General features: G+C 37.3%; 1 protein-coding gene across 1 annotated transcript in view; it reads left to right on the top strand.

Moving 5' to 3' along the window:
- Nucleotides 1-19747, top strand: part of LOC140234853 (sodium/glucose cotransporter 4-like) — a 28698-nt gene extending 8951 nt beyond the window's left edge. The window contains exons 6-14 of the mRNA XM_072314899.1: nucleotides 4801-4987; nucleotides 5643-5854; nucleotides 7338-7473; nucleotides 9054-9161; nucleotides 9827-9977; nucleotides 10369-10537; nucleotides 18351-18566; nucleotides 19077-19203; nucleotides 19530-19747. Of these exons, the coding sequence (XP_072171000.1) occupies nucleotides 4801-4987; nucleotides 5643-5854; nucleotides 7338-7473; nucleotides 9054-9161; nucleotides 9827-9977; nucleotides 10369-10537; nucleotides 18351-18566; nucleotides 19077-19203; nucleotides 19530-19747 (1524 nt within the window). The remainder of the gene's footprint in view (nucleotides 1-4800; nucleotides 4988-5642; nucleotides 5855-7337; nucleotides 7474-9053; nucleotides 9162-9826; nucleotides 9978-10368; nucleotides 10538-18350; nucleotides 18567-19076; nucleotides 19204-19529) is intronic.
- Nucleotides 19748-19998: the final 251 nt, after the last annotated feature.

Below are 19998 nucleotides of genomic sequence, written 5' to 3'. Positions count from 1 at the left end.
ATGAATTCATTCAAATGATTATAACTTTCGTTCCATGGTACATGTATATGACTTGCTGTTTAAAGTTCATCTTTGGAGATATAGTAGGGCCTAAGTTGTCAATTATTCTCGTTTTTATAAAGTCGAAAATTCGTGTGATAATTAGCCAAATGTATGTAATGCGTAATAATATTTCCCTGGTTAATAAAAATTATTGCCCTATTTACTTATGATGGTTTGGGCCGTGACGGCATGGAGAGAAATCGGAAGACAAACATTATTATTATGCCCAAATAGCTCGTGTTCCCTTTGGAGGATATTCTGACTCTTGTCATCTGTGTATTTTTTAGAAGTAAGACCTATTTGAGAAAGTGACAGAAAGCTGTGTCGCTACTCAAAAGTGTGCTTCTTCATTTTGTGTGTTTTTTTTTTTATCAGAATGTTTGTAATGATAGCTGTTTGTCGTGTATTACGTGTAGCTGACATGTGAGAAGCCAAGTCTGCAAAGAATTTGGCTAACAGCTTTGCGAAGTAGCAGCGCTAATTGCCTATTGTGTATTGTGAGGAATTCGAATGAAAGAACTCGGGCGACACTGTTCACGCCTTTTATCCGAGTAAACCCCGCATCAACGAAGCCTTGAACAATGAAAGGTAAACTTCCTGCTATCAAGGGGTGGATAATCACGCAACCAGTATTCTTTCTTCGCCATTGATAGCAGAATCAGTGACATACTGTAATGGAGCAACAGTGTTGGAGGATCGGCATTATGTCTGCTAATTTGTAAAAGAATTTTTCAGTCCCCTTTTGTGTTCAGAACCACAGTCAGGGACGCTAACTTACTTTATCTCTTACAAGCTATCGTTACTATCTTAAAACGTGAATTTTATGAAAGGTTAAAAGCGATCGCGGAATCAGTTCTTCTGCGTGACACCAGGCTTTTGTAAAAGCATACCAAGCTTAAATCGTTTACCTGTACAGAAAGGGCGGGAATACACACTTAATATCGCAATAATCCGGAATTGAGAGTGATACACTCTACTATTTTTCTTCATCTTTACCCCAACAAAGACCATGGTAATTCAAAACAAACAAACAAACAAGCAGTTGCATTATATCAGAACGTACAGAATTTTTGTGTTTCATGTATGTATAGGTCATCTCTTGATGTATAGTAGGCATTTGTTGTCGTTTTTTTATAGCGTTTCCTAATAAATGCCTTTAGCGAAAACCCAACACAACTTTTATCGAGGGAAGGGAACTTAAATTTGAATATAACATAGTTTACAAAAATCAGACATGTAAATAAGGCAATCATATACATCCGCATGGCCGATTGTAATCTCTTACTTTGAATATTAAACATGATCGCCTGCATTTACATGCTTTTTCGAATTTCTTGAACTTTGCCTCATTTTCTCTTTCTTTTTTTAACAATTGCTCTCAAAATCGTAACACAGTCTGCTATCCCACAATATAATGTTCCATTTGATTCGGCACTTATTGCTGGTCGGGTGACGCCAAATGTTGGAAACTCGAGCGATGATACATGGCATTTTGTTTGTTGGTTTTCGTCTCATCGCTCAAAAGAATTTTGACTACGATTACAGAGGTATCATCTACAAGACTTAACCGATGGTTTACAGAAGTGATCATCAATTCAGTAAGGATAAGTCAACAAGTCATGAATTCACTTTACCCATCATGTCTAATCGCACTACGATATTGTTGACGTAACCACGCCTATTTATTCTCATAGTTCAAACTAATTCTTGACATAATCAAAACAAATAGTTCTTTATATAACTTCTCAAAATACTCAAAAGATGGCCTAAGTCAAAACTTTCTACAAAGATTGCATACGGCAATCTTTACTGGTCTAAACAAGTTTTCTAGAGCTATCAGTTCCCCCTATGACGATGACTTCGATTGCGTTTTGAACTTGTACCGAACTACTTTCAAAACGGCTATTACCTTTATAGTTCGATTAATGAACCAGTCTTTTGAATTCATAACCAACATTCGTAATCGTAACCATTACAGTAACATAATCCTGTCAATAACAGTTGGAAAATGTAAATGCTATTAGCGCAAAATAATACGATTATCTTCATACATTCTAATTCCTAAGTGGTGTCGCTACGAAAATGACACATGGTTTGACTACTGCTTCAAGCAAATAAAAGTAAAAAGGAATGGGATATACTTGTAATGATAATACCACGCCGTACAATGCATTCCACTGTATTTGGTAACGTTTGGTTACGTTTCTGTGCGCTTTACGTACGGAAAATAACAGGCAGATTGATGCTATTAACATGCTAACGATCAACGCATTAAAGTACATCGTGTACAATGTAATGTTTTAGTATACGGTTTGAAACTTTGAATTTGCGAGTCCTTTATAAAGTTATAAGGGTTATTACATTATTGAAGCAAAAATTAAAGTATTTAGGGTTTCGGATTTGCTCAGAAGACTAACAATGCTATATACATGTATGACGATCGTTCGCAACAGAGACAATCCGCTTCAATAGATATACAATGTAATTCTGTTTTCATAAATTGAAAGAGAAACGTAAAGAAGTCAACTTTTTAACTTCATTTAGCTTTCTCACCAATTGTACTTGATTTGATCTGCCATGCATGATATCGCTGTGTACAGTGTGTTCTATTAATTCTATTAAATTATTTAATTGGCGTGCTTGTTTTTTACGCAGAATATTACAGGTAAGTATAAACTCATAATGTTTGTACATATGACATGTTCGTTGTTTTGTATTTTCATTTTTATGATATATCACATGTCCATTATCTGATTCTGACCACGAAATATGGCGACTGTTTAAATGCGGAGTATGTACTGGAAAACTAATGTCTGCTGCCAGTATAGACAAACTAATTTCTAGTCTATCCCTGCTTGAAATGGAAATAGAAAAAAAAAACCGAAGTTCAACTTTCAGCACATTTCAACCGTTTTGTATAGTGCCTGATACATGTAATGGACATAATTCTTTAGCGCATAAGCAATCACACAACTTTCGGGAATAAATGTATGTCTTAATGATTGTATCTCATGGAAGAAAACTCGTCTCCTTGCCTCAACTTTAGCTTCTTCCTTTTCAAGCTTGCGAGAAAGAAATAGTTGAACATCAATCGCAATCATAAAGAGAGGCACATCCTTAAAAATAAACACAGGAGTACTGAGACACACTACGAAATAAAAACGGGCCTATCACTTTTGACAACGCATGACATTGAAATGCTTTTCTTTCTTTTTTTTGGGGGGGGGGGGGTAATACAATTGATTGTTCTGAAGGTTCGTTAATCACACAATGAAATATGGTTCGCTATTAGCTTAGGTTCGTTAACAAGAAAATCAAATGCGGTTCCTTTTCCGGTGGTTCCTTTACCCGAAAGTAATCAAGCAATCATTTTTATTTTAGTAAGGTTTGTGAATACAAAACGAAATGAGGAAGGCCTAAGTATTAATTCCGAATATTTGTCAGTATAATTATCTATCTCAAATGCAGAAAGATTGTAACTGTAAATGTGATGTAAAAAACATTAAGCTTAAACCACAAGTTAATGATTCTTTATATGCTATGGTATTACAAAAGTGACCAAAAATAAGAAGTATATTTATGATACAATCATATAAACCCAACGTGAAGCTCTCAGGCCTACATCAACCTTTGTTTCTGATACGTATAGTATGTGCAGCATTGGCAAGTGTGATAAGCGATAATTACTGTGGACGCAACGTCTATAAAGGAATGTGCCTAATATGGCGGGAATTCAGAATGTTACGACTGTATACAGCTGCAGCAGAACAGACGCGAAAGCAGTCTTTGATGCTCTGCAACATTACGACCATGTGCATAATTTGAGGGCTTTTAGTACATGCAAAGAACACGATCTCAAAAGACGACTATCGTTAATTAACTTCATTGATTTTTCTCTACCGATGCTGTCTTTTGAACTCCCAACTACAAATGGGTTCACAGGTTCTATTAAGCTATTGGTACTTGCTAAACGTTTCCATTGACAACAACATGGAAGGAGAATGGAAGCGATCAACGCCCTCACTAAAAGACGCTTCTCGTAATACGCATTGCGTGCCTTTTTTTCTTTCTACTGTTTCCTATTGTTTGTGAGTTCAAAACTTGCGGCAAACTACACCGCAGCCGACACACAACGCGTACCGACTCATTCATGCGGCGGCAGCGGCACGGACACAAACGCACCGAAGTTTACATTCGGGCTGCCGTATTGGTCAGAATCGTTAATGATAGACCTGTCCTGCGATTGGTGAATTATCTTACACACCCAAGCTATCGCCTTATATGGTAGTGCGTGCGATGGAGCGTAAACGCCATCGCTAAGCAGGACTGTTGTATTGTTTCGTCTCGTGAAAGAAACAGGTCGTGAGCTTGAACATAGCCTGAACTTTGAGAGCGATTTTCTCCGTTATTTAGAAAATGGACTGACATCATAAGCATAGTTAATATTCGTTTTTATGATCTATAGGGATGTCGAAATGAGTTGTATTATATATCAGTGTAAAGCTTAGAGTCTGTAGAATTCACATATAGGCATAACTACGATTTCATTTTTTGCGACTTTTGACTCATTCCGACGGAGCGCATCACATATAAAATAACAGTCACGCCGGAACAAGTCTATATTCACTTCAGCTAAACTCAGTTTACCTCATTTTCATTTAATTCAATCTATTTTAACCCAATTCAACAACAAATTTCAGCCAAGTTCATATCAATGAAATAAGACGCGACAAAACTCTCTCTTAAATTTGCAAACAGGCCGAAATGTACGCAGGAACCGTCATAATTCAGCAAACCCTAGGCTGGAATCTCTACCTGGCGATCGTGCTCATCCTGGTTATGACCGCAGTCTACACGGTGGCCGGAGGGTTGACCGCGGTCATCTATACCGACGCGCTCCAGTCCATGATTATGGTCATTGGCGGTATCATTCTTTTCATCATAGGTAATGCTTTGTGACTCCTCGTTCTCACAATGGCATCCATCATTATTATCATACGCACAATACATACAATTTGGTCCCCGTAGAAGACCAGTATAATAGCACTATGATAGTGCATCTGAATAATACCAAGCCATAGTCTTGAACAAATACAGAAAATGAAAACAAACAAACAAACAAACAAACATGACAAAGTTCTGCTCGTTATGGTACGAGTGTAACGGAACTTTTACGATTATATCAATTCAAATCCAACTGAAATTCAAAGTTTATTTCTTCTTCTTTTTTTTTTCTTTCAACAGAATATACAAAGTAATGTGTGCAGTTAGACATGCGTTTGAATGATAAACAGGAAGCAAATTAATAATAACGGCAACGAATTTTCGAAATAACGAACCTTAAATATTATTTTCGAATAAATGAACCTTCGGAATAGCGCACCTTATATCATTTTCGGATAAAAGAACCTTCCTTATTACAAACCTTCGTCACAACGAACTGTGAAACCCAACCAGGCGAGAATGTCGCCATGATCAGAGGAATAAATATACACTCAGTGAAGTACACAAACAAATACACACACATAGGCCCTCAGGATTACATTTTTAGCTGAGGTGAAGAAGAATGTATTTACTGTGTCCCTTTCACTACGTCACAGCTATCATCGAGGTCGGTGGCTTTGAGGGGCTCCGCCTGGCGTACATGACAGCCATACCCGAGTCCACTCAGCTCAACCCAAACACCACCTGCGGTATTCCGAGCGAGACGGCCTGGCACATCTTTAGGCCCGCTGATGACGGAGACCTACCCTGGCCCGGAGTCGTCTTTGGAATCTTTCTCCTCTCCATACACTATTTTTGCACAAACCAGGTGTGAAACATTCCCAGTAATGTGTTTCATTTGAATGTACTATTTCATATAGATCAGCAAAGCCACATCTCTAAGCAACATAACCAGGAGCGATGAAGGTTATATAATTCAAGAAATCATTTAAATGAAACGACCAGGTGAAACTTTGTTTTTCAGGTTCTCGTGAAATTTGAAAATATTTTAGCCATGTTCAGACGTATTTCTAGTCGGAGTAAAAATTTTATGGCACGGCAATTAAAATTCAAATTAATGCATATCCTACCACGACCCTTGTGTCCACACGACGGTCGTGGGAAGAAACTCCGACCAATCTATGAGCGAGGGTCGGTGTAACTTCCGGAAGTGGTAGCGCCGCGCACGTCGACCATGCGATTGTTGTTGTTGTTTTTTTTTTTTTTTTTTTTACCAGTGGCATTTGTCTCCTCCATTCTTGTTGATGGAAATTTCTGCATGAGCGCTAGCTTCTTCGTCGCGATCGACTAGGTTAGAATATTGCACGTGTACTCGTAAAATGTCAACATTGCGATTTGACCCAGGAAGTTTTACTTAGGTCGTAAGGTATGTAAGTTCATAGATACTCCGAGGGCTTGTCCGCACGGGCAATTTACTCCGACCGGCTAGTCGTGGTAGCGAGATACTCCTGAGAAAACTCAGGAGTATCTCGTTCGGAGGAAGAGGTCGTGGTAAGTTCCTCCGATCGGAGGAAGTTACCACGACCTTGTTCAGACGGGCACTACTCCGACCCATCCTCCGAAGTTCTCCGACCAAGCTTCCTCCGACCCTTCCTCCGAAGTTACTCCGACCAAAACTGCCTCCGTCTCAACACAGCTTATGTTAGTAAACCCGTTTGTTTTGCATTGTGACAGATGCCAATTATGCAACTCTGCCCCCAATGTTAAGGGTGTAGTGTTTGACACTCGGGCATGATTTCTCCTCACCCCCCCCCCCCCCCAAACACACACTCATTTACCCATTCAGCTATCTAAGGTAGATTGTAATATGTAGTGTATAATATATATATATATATTTTTGTTTCTATTCCATTGCAATTATAGCATGATCGTCAATTTAATTATCGATCATATATATACATATATATATATATATATATATATATTTGTATTTACATAAAATACATGCATATATTTTTATATTCCCTTGCAAATAATATCGCCAATTTAATCATCGATTGTAGAATGAATCATAGGTTATTCTTCTCATCAAAACGTTCATCGTCCACAAATTATAATATAGTTCATTGTATATCCAAGAAACCAATTGATCCGTTAAGTATTTGGTATTCTGGTCCTAGTTTTCACCATCATGATCATAATTATCATGAGTGTTTAAAGGGAATCAAAACCCTCAAACCACACTGGTTTCCTCGTCATTTGATCTCTGTGCCGATATAAATTCTTGGCCTCGTCGCTTCTGTTAAAACAATAAATTGAATTGAATTGAATTGAATTGAATTGAACTATAGGTCCTGGTCCAACGTTCGCTGTCGGCCAAGAACCTGACTCACACCAAGGCCGGGGCCATCCTGGCAGCCTACCTCAAGGTCCTTCCGATGATCCTCATGATTTATCCCGGCATGATCAGCAGGGCTCTTTATCCAAGTAACAATGATTTTTTTTAATATTCTTCAATAATGATGATGATTACAAATACGTCTATTGGATGAGGTGTCATTTACCTAGAGTAGTCTGTTAATGTCAGTGGTACATTCCCAGAAGTCTCTCCCTATCTACCACAGCATTGTTGGATACCTATTACTGGTGCACGTTACGAGTCCGACACCCATGGTCCACGAAAAAGCCCACGCAATATGTGTCACTGAAACGGTTATCATCTACTTGTCATTGTTGATATGTTATAAAATTTATAATAACATTTTGTAAAATGTATAAAACTTTTGAAATGTATAAAAATGTTTGTATGAAACTTATAACAACACTTATAACAATATTTTTCAACATAGTGGTGCTAAGAAAAAAAAATGTAACTTTGCTGAGTGACCAGTATCGCGACATTCAAATGAATTGCAAAACGCTCAAGCAGAGTTTCTCTTTGGAAAAAAAAAAAATCAGCTTATCGTAGGCCACACGTGTATAGTCAATATCATTATTTTTTTTTTCTTTTCTGTTCGAGGTGTTTTCTATCTGTATATTTTGGATGTGGCATCACACAGTGTAATGCATGCTGTCGCATGGCATAACATGACATGACTTAATATGATGTGGCATTGCATGACATCACATCACGCCGCATCACATCACATGATGTCACGGCGCATCACGCCACATCACATTACATCACATCATAGCACATGACATAATTACATGACTGGCATGACTTAACATGACATCACGCAGTCAAGTCACATCATATCACATCACATCACATCACATCACATCACATCACATCACATCACATCACATCACATCACATCACATCACATCACATCACATCACATCACATCAACCCACAGTATCCAGCATCACACCATACCACACCACAGTAACACACCACATCATATGACATGACGCCACGTAACATCACATTACATCACATCACATCACATCACGTCACGTCACGTCACATCACATCACATCACATCACATCACATCACATCACATCACATCACATCACATCACGTCACATCACGTCACGTCACGTCACGTCACGTCACGTCACGTCACATCACATCACATCACATCACATCACATCACATCACATCACACCAACCCACCGTGACCAAACCACATCACACCACACCGCCTCACATGGCATTTCGTCACGTCACATCACATTACACCACACTTATGCACCACACCACATCAGACCACACCTCTTCACACTACATGCCATGACATGACGTATACACCACATAACGTCATATCAAATTGCACCACACCACACCCCACCACATCACATCACATCACACCACATCGCATCGCATCACACTACATCACACCTGTCACTTCACATCGAATCACAAGGGGGGGGGGGGCATTTCATGAAGCAGTTTGGTCATACATTTTTCTGACAAACTGTTTAGAAGCTACTGAAATCATTGCATCTGATTTGCTGAGAGCAGATTTGTCTGACAACTTTATCGGACAAAATGCTTCATGAAATGCCCCCCCCCCCCGAATGCTGGAATGAAGTAATGTGCCTATTTTGTTCTTTCCTTTAGACGAAGTAGCTTGTCAGAATGCGACAGCTTGCCAAGACATATGCGAGAATCCTAACGGGTGTTCAAACATCGCTTATCCACTTCTCGTTCTTAGACTCATGCCCACAGGTAAGCATCAGGCTTGAAGCTATTCAACGATTCATACTATGGGCCCCAAGACCCTTTATCCACTAATACCTATGTTCGGCGTCGACATATCAAATGTTTTGCTCACAAAAATTAAGAGAAAGCGCAAGATAAAACCGTAGAAAATAGTTATGTATGTTACTTTTTTTTTGGCTCTAAGACATCATTAACATCGCGCATCATATTATCTTTGATAGGTATAGGCCTTATGCAAAAGTCCATATCCAAACATTCGGTAAATAGCATATCTGAGGGTACGTAATTATGTTGATAAATGTCATGCATGATTGAGCACATGAAAGAACAATAACAAATTGCATTTTTATCCAATTTTGAGTGTCATCTTGAAGGAACAATGAATGCCTCACTTTATGATAAGATCTGTCAGTGAAAGTGACCAAATAAATAGGCCAGCTTGCACAAAATGTAGGTTTGTGTTCTTAGGATTTCTTCTAACATTTTATGATCAACCTTCAACAGGACATTGTTGATAACTTGGTCACTCCAGGGAGGTGAGACAGGGAGGTGACCTCCCTGGTCACTCCCACAAAGGTTAACCAATCATTCATTTTACTCTCTTCATATTGAAGACATAATTTGTTGCTGTGCATGAGAATGAGTAACATTTCATCCCTTCCTCCACACAGGTTTAAAGGGCATGATGTTGGCAGCCATGTTGGCTGCGCTGATGAGTTCATTGACCTCCATCTTCAACAGCCTCAGCACCCTCTTCACCATCGACATCTGGGCCAAGATTCGACCCTTCTCCACCGAGCTCGAGCTCCTCGTGGTTGGCAGGTGGGTCCATTCGTGCACCCGGTCGTGCACGAGGTCGTACGCAGCCTGCGACTCACTATTTTCCCATCTCATTAACCATGTCAGATAATCACAGACTGGATGTGTTCTTGGAAACATTTATAAAACTTCTAGTAACTACATGGATTCTGCTTTTTGTTTTAAATAAAAGCAACTGCAAAATCGATTAAAATTTACAATTCTCTTTGTGTGTGTGTGTGTGTGTGTGTGTGTGTCAGTATGTGTGTGTGTCTGTCTGATGTCTTTGCTGAAAGTAAATGTATGTTATTGTTCACGTACAGTATCTATGAAACTTATAAATAGCTCGTGCCCCCCCCCCCCCACCCCCCTCTCTCTCTGTCGATTTCGCTTACTCCAATTTCTGTTCTCTCAGACTGTGTACACTAGTGCTTGCTGCAGTCAGCGTACTCTGGCTGCCTCTCATTGAAGCCTTCGGGTCGGGCGAACTCTTCGTCTACATCCAGTCTATGACGTCATACCTCTCTCCCCCAATCTTCGCCATCTACTCCGCAGGGATGTTCTGGACCCGTACCAATGAGCAGGTGAGACCTGGGCCCTGTTACATTTTAGTTGAGATCAAACTTAGGTCAGAAGGTCAAATTTAAGTCTCTGATTACTCGATTGTAATTGGCTGATATCTAACTTACGTGTTCAAAAACAAGATTTTTTTTTATTTTTTCGAGCGAAAGGATTCCTTCTAAATTTCTGCCATTTAAAAAAAATATGACCGCCAAGGGACTGAGGCATACCTACCCCATCGTCACAATAAAACATTTAATTTATGTCGTCATAAATGAATGAGTTTCTATATCTGTCGCCATCACAAACTTTCCAACGTGTACTGCGAATCACTTATTTCTCAAAAGGGCTGGTGCGAAGGAGAAAATCCCCTCAGATACAAGTACTCGCCATTCAGTACGTGTACGTATTCGTCATTTTATTATACAGCAATGTAGAGACAGTTGACAGGAAACAAACAAAACAATTGGTATAGTGTGTAATGACGTCAATGTACAACAGACTAACAGTCGAATTGAAGTTTTTTTTTCCCCATGATCAACCGTATCACTACCAATGGATTAATACTTTATAATACAAAATAGCAAATAATGAAGCAAATAAACAGGTACTGCACGAAAAAATCATTCAAAAGCTGCGGTCACACAAGCAAAGATCGCAAAGTTTACGATCGCGAAGTCTTCACGATCTTTTGTGCTCCCTTCACTCTGGCAGCCAGATTTCTTTGGATCGAGAAATTTGGCGGAGGTGGGTGAAATATCCCTAGTTCGAGAGAAAAGTTTTGCAAGAAGTTTTGCGAGAAGTTTCGTGGGAAGTTTACTATAGTCGCGGTCACACTGGCAAGAAATCGAGATCTTAAAGATCGCGATCTTATCCCTAAAAAGACTGGGCTATTTTGATGCCTCGTAGGACGGGGGGGGGGGGGGGGGGGGGGCTCGGCTCGTTGACCACGTGATCGCAAGGAAAATTGGCACGTGCGTCACCCACAAGGTAATCTACAAAACTGAATAGATGTTATTTCACAATTATTCACATTTATTTTTAATAAATTAATTATGCTAATTTATGCATGAAATTTAAAAAAACGGCTGTAAATCTGTAATTAAAGGTCAAAAACTGCTAATTTTTGGTCTAGGTACTCTTTGTAGGATTATTATTGAATCCACATAAAAAAGAGCGGCGGTATCATTTAAAAAAAAATGCATTTTATTGTTTTTAAAATTTCTTATATATTTCATTGTTTTCGACTTTTTTATTGTTTTTTTTTTTCAATGGAAATCATCGTCGACACTATTCCAATCATAAACAACATGAAATCAATTGATTTTGATCAGTAAAAGTAAAAATAATGGTACATTTATGAATTTTGGTCAGAAACAGAATTTGCATTGAATATGTACATGAAATCACGTTTTTGAGCAATTTCGGGTCTGACATGCACGTACAAAATTTTGCGTAACTTCAGAACCGCGTACCCGGGCGTTGCAAATTTGGTCTCAAAAGTGGCGCAAGACTTGAAGTTTATTAGCAAGTTTGAAGTTTATTAGCAACCACATTTGAACATGTACATTTTCAATCATTATACAATTGTATTTACATACATATATGAAAAAAATACTTATCTATTACTCCTTTACAATATCATGATTAAATAAAGACATTTGAGATTTAAATGTGATACATGTAGCGTAATTCTACAAAGTTGTTGTTAACAAGGAAACCAAAAGTTAGCACACGTGCTAGTCGAGATTGGTCACCTTGATCTTCATACTAAAAGCTAAACACAAACGAAAAATTATTACATGGTTGGTTGAAATAGCTATTAATATTTAAATACAACGTACATCATATATTTTCTAACATAAAAAAACTAATTATACTTGATACAATATCTATTAGAGAGGTCATAGGTCGCGTTACGACGGACGTTTGGCTTCCTTACTGACTGCAAGTTTTCAACTAATTCTCGATTGTAAGATCTTCGTTTTTTCGGTTTCTTTGAGAAGAGACTTCGTTATAACAGCATAGTAGTAGCAGACATTCCATAAAATTGTCTTGGAAGGAAGTGATTTCAGTGATATTTCTGGATTTCAATTTGGACATTTCTGCATGGAGTGTGCTTACGCAAAAATGGCCGCACCCAACGCAACGTATGAACGTAACAGCCCGAAGCCTGTCTTCGTGTCAGCGAAAGACATACCGCCTTCTAACACCCCACTGACAGGTGAGCATCTGTACATTTCTCTCATGAAAACCATAAAAACTGAGCACATTGCCGGTATTCAGAGAATTGGTGCACTGTGGCGCCTATATCTAACTGAACACGAAGACCGAGTGAAACTCATTGTGCATGGGTTGTGTATCAATGGAGTGAATGTGGCCGTCCATGATGTGAATCCCTACACTAAAGCAAAAGATGAGCATATGACACGAGTGCTCATCAAAGATCTACCGCTTTCGGTGGGGGATGAACTCATCAAGTCCAAGCTCGAAAGCTTGAAGTGTACGATTCGAGGGGAGATAACACGTCAACAGCTTCGTGTCGGTGGTCGCTTGACAACCTGCCTGAACGGTGATCGGATTGTGTACATTGACCCCCCCCAGCAAACCCCTCCTTAGATTCTTGACCATAGGCAACACTTTTCGTACGAGAGTTTTTCATGCTGGTCAGCCAGAGAAGCATGAAAGTACAGCCGTGTGTTCCAAATGTCTCGACTCGGGGCATCATGCTTCAACGTGCCAAAATCCTGTCAAATGCCGCTCTTGTAAACAACCAGGGCACTACAGCCACAGTTGCCCGGCAACCAACGCTGCTCAGGAACGAGACGCAGACAATGGGCTTCCAGCTGACAAGTTCACGAACGACTCGGCGAGCACTCCCCACCATGAAGAATTACGTAACACAGCTTCTGCACGGTTGACCGAAGATGACGCATCATCAGTGAACAATGCTCCACGCACGCGAAGCAACGCAGGTACATCCCAAGGGGAAACCAGCACACGCGTGAAACAACCCCGCCAAGTGGAAATCTCCGATTTCTTGCGAAGCAAAAATTCCACCAATGCATCGGCCCAACAGGGATATGATCTTCGTCGCAAACAGAGCACAACCAACGACGAGGAGAAAGGGGATTTTTCTTCTTCTTACTCGAGCTCTAGCGATGAAGAGAGGTCTCCGTTATCGCCTGAAACACCAACACCAGTCAAAAGCAAACATGGAAAGGCTGCTGCAAAAAGGAAAAACAAAGGAAACAACACGAGTAAAAAAAGATGAATGTGAAAGTGTTTAAGTAATCATAGTTCATAAACTCGAACACAACACAATGGCGAAACATAACGCCAAACGAAATGCAACTTATGGAAAAGGAAAAAGCATAAAATGGAATGAAAAGGTAAATTTATTTCATTTTGTTTCCCTTAACGTAAGGGGAATGCGTGATCAGATGAAAAGAAAGAAAATATTTACATGGATTCATGCACAGAAAACTGATATTGCATGTCTTCAGGAGACATATTGGACTAAAGACATAGAAGAACAAGTGGTTAAAGACTGGAGTGGTCGTATATTTTTTTGTAATGGTTCAAATCATGCCAGAGGTGTTTCAATTTTATTACGTAGGAACTTACCTGTAGAAGTGATAAATACTTATTACAAAGGTGATGGAAGATTTATTGCTCTCCGGCTAGGTTATCAAAAATGTTTCTATTTACTCATAAATATATACGCTCCTACAAAACCACGAGATAAACAAATGTTTTATAGAAATGTATTGGTATGGGTCAATAAGATTAAGAAAGTTAATGATTTGATTATTTGTGGAGGAGATTGGAATACACCGCAAAACCCTCAAATAGATACTAGGGGCGTTTCTCAAAAACGCAAGCTTTTACAACCCTTTCAAAAACTTATTCAAGTAAACAAATTAACAGATGTCTGGAGAAAGATGTATCCTCACAAAAAACAATTTACGTGGCGTCAAGTTTCCTTAGGTATTTATTCTCGCCTTGATTATTGGCTGGTGTCTTCTTCTATATGTGATTTTGTGCTTAGTACGGATATTCGTCCAGCACTCAAATGCGATCACAACGCAGTATCACTCAAGTTGAGGGTCTCAAGCACCCCTCGGGGTAAAAGTTATTGGAAAATGAATAATGCATTGTTATTAAATGAAGAGTTTAAATATTATATTAAGAATGTGATTAAGAAAGTTAATACGGAGTATTTTAATGAAAATTCACAGTTGAGATGGGAAATAATTAAAATCAAAGTTAGAGAATTGACAATTAAATATTCAAAATGTAAACAAAATTTGTTAAATGGGAGAATTAAACAGTTGCAACAGAAATTTTCAGATTTAAGTGAAATGGTAGATAACAATGGAAAAAGTGAAGATATTCAAGAAATGAAAAATGTTCAGAAAGAATTAGATGAGATATATACGCACAAATGTAGAGGTGCATATGTAAGATCAAGAGAAAAGTGGATGGAGTTTGGCGAGAAGTCAACCAAATATTTTTTAAAGCGAGAAAAAATGAATGGAGTTAAAAAAGAAATTGATTGTGTTATTGAAGATGGTAAAAAGTTATTTTGTCAAAGTGAAATTTTGAAAAGTATGGTGAAGTATTATGAAAAATTATATTCTGATATAAATATTGTTGATGATAATGAATTAGATATTTATTTGAAAGGAACAAGGCTAAGTGAGTTAGATGAGTTGGATGCAAATAGTTGTGAAGGAATGATTACAGAAAAGGAATGTTATCAAGCCGTTATGTCTATGTCAAATAACAAGGCACCTGGGTGTGATGGGTTAGGTATTGAATTTTGTAAATGTTTCTGGATGGATATAAAAGATTTATTGGTTGAGAGTTTAAATGAAGCTTATGTTAAAGGGGAGTTATCTGAAAGTCAAAAACAAGGAGTCCTCACACTTATATACAAAAAAGGAGATAAACGAATTTTAGATAATTGGAGACCGATATCATTATTAAATACAGATTATAAGATAATTGCTCGAGTTATGTCTCAGCGATTACAAAGAGTGATTCATAAAATAGTTTCATGTGATCAGACCGGTTATATAAAAGGGCGTTCAGCTGTAGATAATTTGAGATTGATTCAAGATATTATTGATTATTGTCATGTATACAAAAAAGAAGGTATACTTATTTTTTTGGATTTTCAAAAAGCGTTCGATTGTGTGAGTCATAAGTTTCTTTTGCAAGTTTTAAGAAGGTTTAACTTTAAGGAATCATTTATTAAATGGATAGATGTTTTATATACGGATGTAATGGCAAAGGTTATTAATAATGGATGGGTTACAAATGTATTCAAAATCAAAAGGGGTATTAGACAGGGTTGCCCCCTATCAGCGTTATTATTTGTTTTAGTAGTTGAGGTAATGGCAACACGTATACGTTCTAATATTAATATACACGGTATTAGTATACCAGTTTATGATGACCCGTCTTATGATGTTTATGATATACGTATTTCACAGTTGGCTGACGATGCTACATTAATTGTTGACTCGGTAGAGTCAGGTAATATTGCAATGAAAGAGGTATTAATTTTTGGTGAATATGCGGGGTTAAAGTTAAACTTTCAAAAAACAAAAATATTACCATTGAATATTGATATTAATAAAGTAAATTGTTTAGAAAATTTAGAATGGACAGAAGAGCCGGTTACATATCTTGGTGTTGTTTTGTGTCAGACAGAAAATGAATTTAATTGTTTGAATTGGTTAGTAAAAATTGAAAAAATTCAGCGAATAATAACAATGTGGAGAATGAGAAATTTAACGTATTATGGGAAAGTAGTTATTTTTAAATCTTTACTTGTATCTCAGTTGATTTATCTTTCATCTTGTTATAGAATTCCTCAGAAATATGTAAAACAGTTGAATAAGATATTATTTTCATTTCTGTGGAATTCTAAAAGAGATAAAGTTAAAAGAGCGGTTGTAATGAATGGTGTTTTACAAGGTGGGTTAGGAATGATTGACTTAGATGCAAAAATGAATTCACTTAGGCTTTCTTGGTTGCCGAAATTATTAGATACTAGTGATAAATCCTGGAAATATATATGTAAATTTTGGTTAAATAAAATCGGAGGGGTTTATTTATGTTTACATTATAATTGTTCAGCAACAGATATGATGTTATTGTGTAAAAGATATAAATTACCGGTATTTTATTCTGATCTTCTTTCTACATGGGCAAAAACACATTATAAAAATATATTGCAGGTGACTGATATATCAAATGAAATTATTTGGAATAATACGAACATCAAGTATATGAATGAAGTTTTATTTAACAGATACTGGGTTGAAAAAGGTATCATTTATGTTAAACAGTTGATAGAAAATGAATCATGGAAAAATCATGAACAAATATATGAGACAATGAACTTGACTTCTTTATTAATATTGTTTCAATATGAAAGAATTAAAAAGGCACTACCACAGGTGTGGTTTGATTTTTTGTGCAAAAGGCAATGTACCAGAGATGTTTTGTTTGATAAAGAATTGTTCCAAATAAATACTGGGGATATAATTGAATTGATAGTTTTAAAGACAAAACAGTTTTATTCGTTACTGCTGGATGAAAAGAAATCCGAGCTAAGTGTAATATACTTTTGGACAAAAACATTATATATACCTCCAGAATTTGATTGGAAGGTGTTGTTTGATTTCAAGTTTGGAAAATTATTCAATAATAAAATAAAGCAATATAGTTTTAAGTTATTACATAGAATTTTACCATTTAAAGAAAATTTAGTGAAATGGAGAATTGTGTCTGATATGATTTGTAAGAAATGCAACGAAGTTGAATCGATTTGGCATGTCTTGTTACATTGCCCAGATACGAAGTTATATTGGGAAAAATATCAAATTTTATATGCGCTTATTTTCATATTGATATCACTGTAAATGAACGAATGATATTAACAGGAATAGATGTAAGAGATAAATCTTTGATGTTGTTAAATTTGATATTAGTTTTTGCCCAATATACGATTTTTCGTTTGTATATACTTAGCAATTATACCGCAAAAACAACGAATGTATATGCATTATTGACCAACTTCAGAACAGAGCTCAATATAAATTTAAAATTTTTAGTTAAAAAAAACTTACTTGATTTCACGAAAAGGCAACTTCATGAATTAGAGCAGAACTTGAATCACATAAATGATATTTGATTAACTGTGGATGCGGAAATTAATATGTTGAGGTAATGTCACACTAATGAAGTATTTTGGATATATTTGAAGTATATAATTTCCAGAGGAATCGAAATTCATGTGATGATTATGATTTGACAATTTATTGTTCTATGTTCGTATATCTTATTCTCTTCTGTGAACCTTTTTAGATATTTGAAATGAAATAAAGTCCCTCGAAGGAGGATAAAGAAAAAAAAAATATCTATTAGAGAAGGAAATCTGCAAGGCATTTACGAAATGTAGATCTTTGTTCACGCATTTCTCGTGGCAATGTGTTCCAAAGTTTTGGTCCTAAGTAAGAAATTGAAAATTGTCCCTGTGTGGTTCTAAATTTTGGTAAGTACAACATTCTTAAAAGAAAAAAGTCATTAAATATTTTTACGTTACAGATTTATTGTGAAAAATGTCGGGGAGGGGGAGCACCCCCCCCCCCTCCCAGTCTTTTTAGGGTTAAACTTCGCGATCTTCTGCCAGTGTGACCGCGGCAAAATGTGTGACAAAACTGCTTTATTTTAATGGGCACTCTCTGTCTCTCCCTGTGTATCCAAATGGATGAATTCAAGTTTTTTACACTGTTGCTCTGCTCTTAAAAATGCAAACAGGGTGCGTTTTGGGGTCTGGTATTTGGAGAGGTGACTGGTCTTACTCGAATGGTCCTGGACTACATCTACTCTGGACCAGCTTGTGGGTCTCCCGACACGCGGCCTCCCATGATCAAGAATTTTCACTACCTCCATTTTGCCATTTTCCTCTATGGCTTCACTGTGTTATGCGTAGTGGTGGTTAGTCTCTTGACGAAGCCCATCTCTCCTGCCAAGGTAAGACTACCTTTTATTATATTATTATTATTATTATTATTATTATTATTATTATTATTATTATTATTATTATTATTATCATTATTACATTGTATTTTCATTATTATCATTATCATCTTTACTTTTATTTCATTTCTATTTTTTTTCTACAAATATCAAGGTCTGCTTTTTAGGCCCGTGCTAGAAAATACATGACGAGTGCTGTTTGAGATGTCCTATTTACACTACACTTAGATTTTTTTTTTTTTTTTATAATCAATTTTTATTAATCTTTATTTCCAGTACTTATCATTTCTTTTTTCAAATTTCGCAGATCAAACGATTTAAAGATTTTATAACGGATTCAACTTAAATCGGTTTGTCGTCCTTCAGTCACGCTTATATACATAGTAAAAATGCATGCGTTTGTTCATAATATGTTTGTAATCATTGTGACATTTGTTATTGTTATATCATAATCATATCATCATCATCATCATCTTATCATCACCATGTTCCTTTCGTTTGTAGTTGGTCCGGCTGACCTACTGGACTAGGTACAGCAAGGTTCCACGGGTACCCATGTCTCTGGAGGAAAAAGAGAAGGAGGAAAAGCAACAAATACTTAAGAAGGAGAAAGAACTGAGAGATTATAAAAGTAAGAAAATGAAAACCTTTCTTCTATACCTAATCTGAATCATCTATCATCCTACTTTTGCATGTCTAGACAAAGAACAGCTTCGTATTTCATTATTGTTTTGTGTTTTACAATTCACAATGAATTGAAGTAAAGATATGTTGTTAGTTTTGAGTAAAAGAACAAGAGAAAGAAGAAGTTGAAGAAGATGATGCCTGTCATTTAGGCAGTTTACTGAAAGGTAACATATAGATGAGTAACTGGTAATACCACTATTATTTCTGACATTGAAGTCAACTTTGCTACTTCGTTTTCATCGTTGGGTCATTTTGGTTTTACCTGTGCAGAGCGAGAAAGCAACCCGTCAGTTGTTCGCCGAGCCTGGAACCTGGTGTGTGGAATCACTGATGCTCCGCCAGAGGCCCAGTTGACCGCGGAAGAAGAAGAAGAGCGGATGATGAGATTGACCTCGCTGGACGAGCCCCCCTTTTGGCGCCGCGTGGTGCTGGTGAACGTCTGCATATGTATGGGGTTCGGCGCCGTAGTGGTCGCCCTGTTCGCTTAGGGAATCAAGCACAAACACGACTTCGATTATCATGTGATTCTACAGCAGGAATCTCAGCATGGACTTGGTGTGTCGGTGTGATGATGATGATGATGATGATGATGAGGATGATGATGTTAATGATGATGATGTGTTGGTTGTGATCGTAGGCCTACCTGTGTGTGTGAGCGAGAGATATCAGACAAGCAGAAAGAAGAAAAGTTAGTAGGAAGGGAAGGATGGAGGGAAGTGAAAGCATGATGATACGAAGA

Source organism: Diadema setosum, chromosome 11, assembly GCF_964275005.1.
Source record: "Diadema setosum chromosome 11, eeDiaSeto1, whole genome shotgun sequence".
Classification (NCBI taxonomy): Eukaryota; Metazoa; Echinodermata; class Echinoidea; order Diadematoida; family Diadematidae; genus Diadema; species Diadema setosum.
Note: the sequence above shows the minus strand (reverse complement) of the source record. Positions and strands in the feature narration are given on the sequence as shown.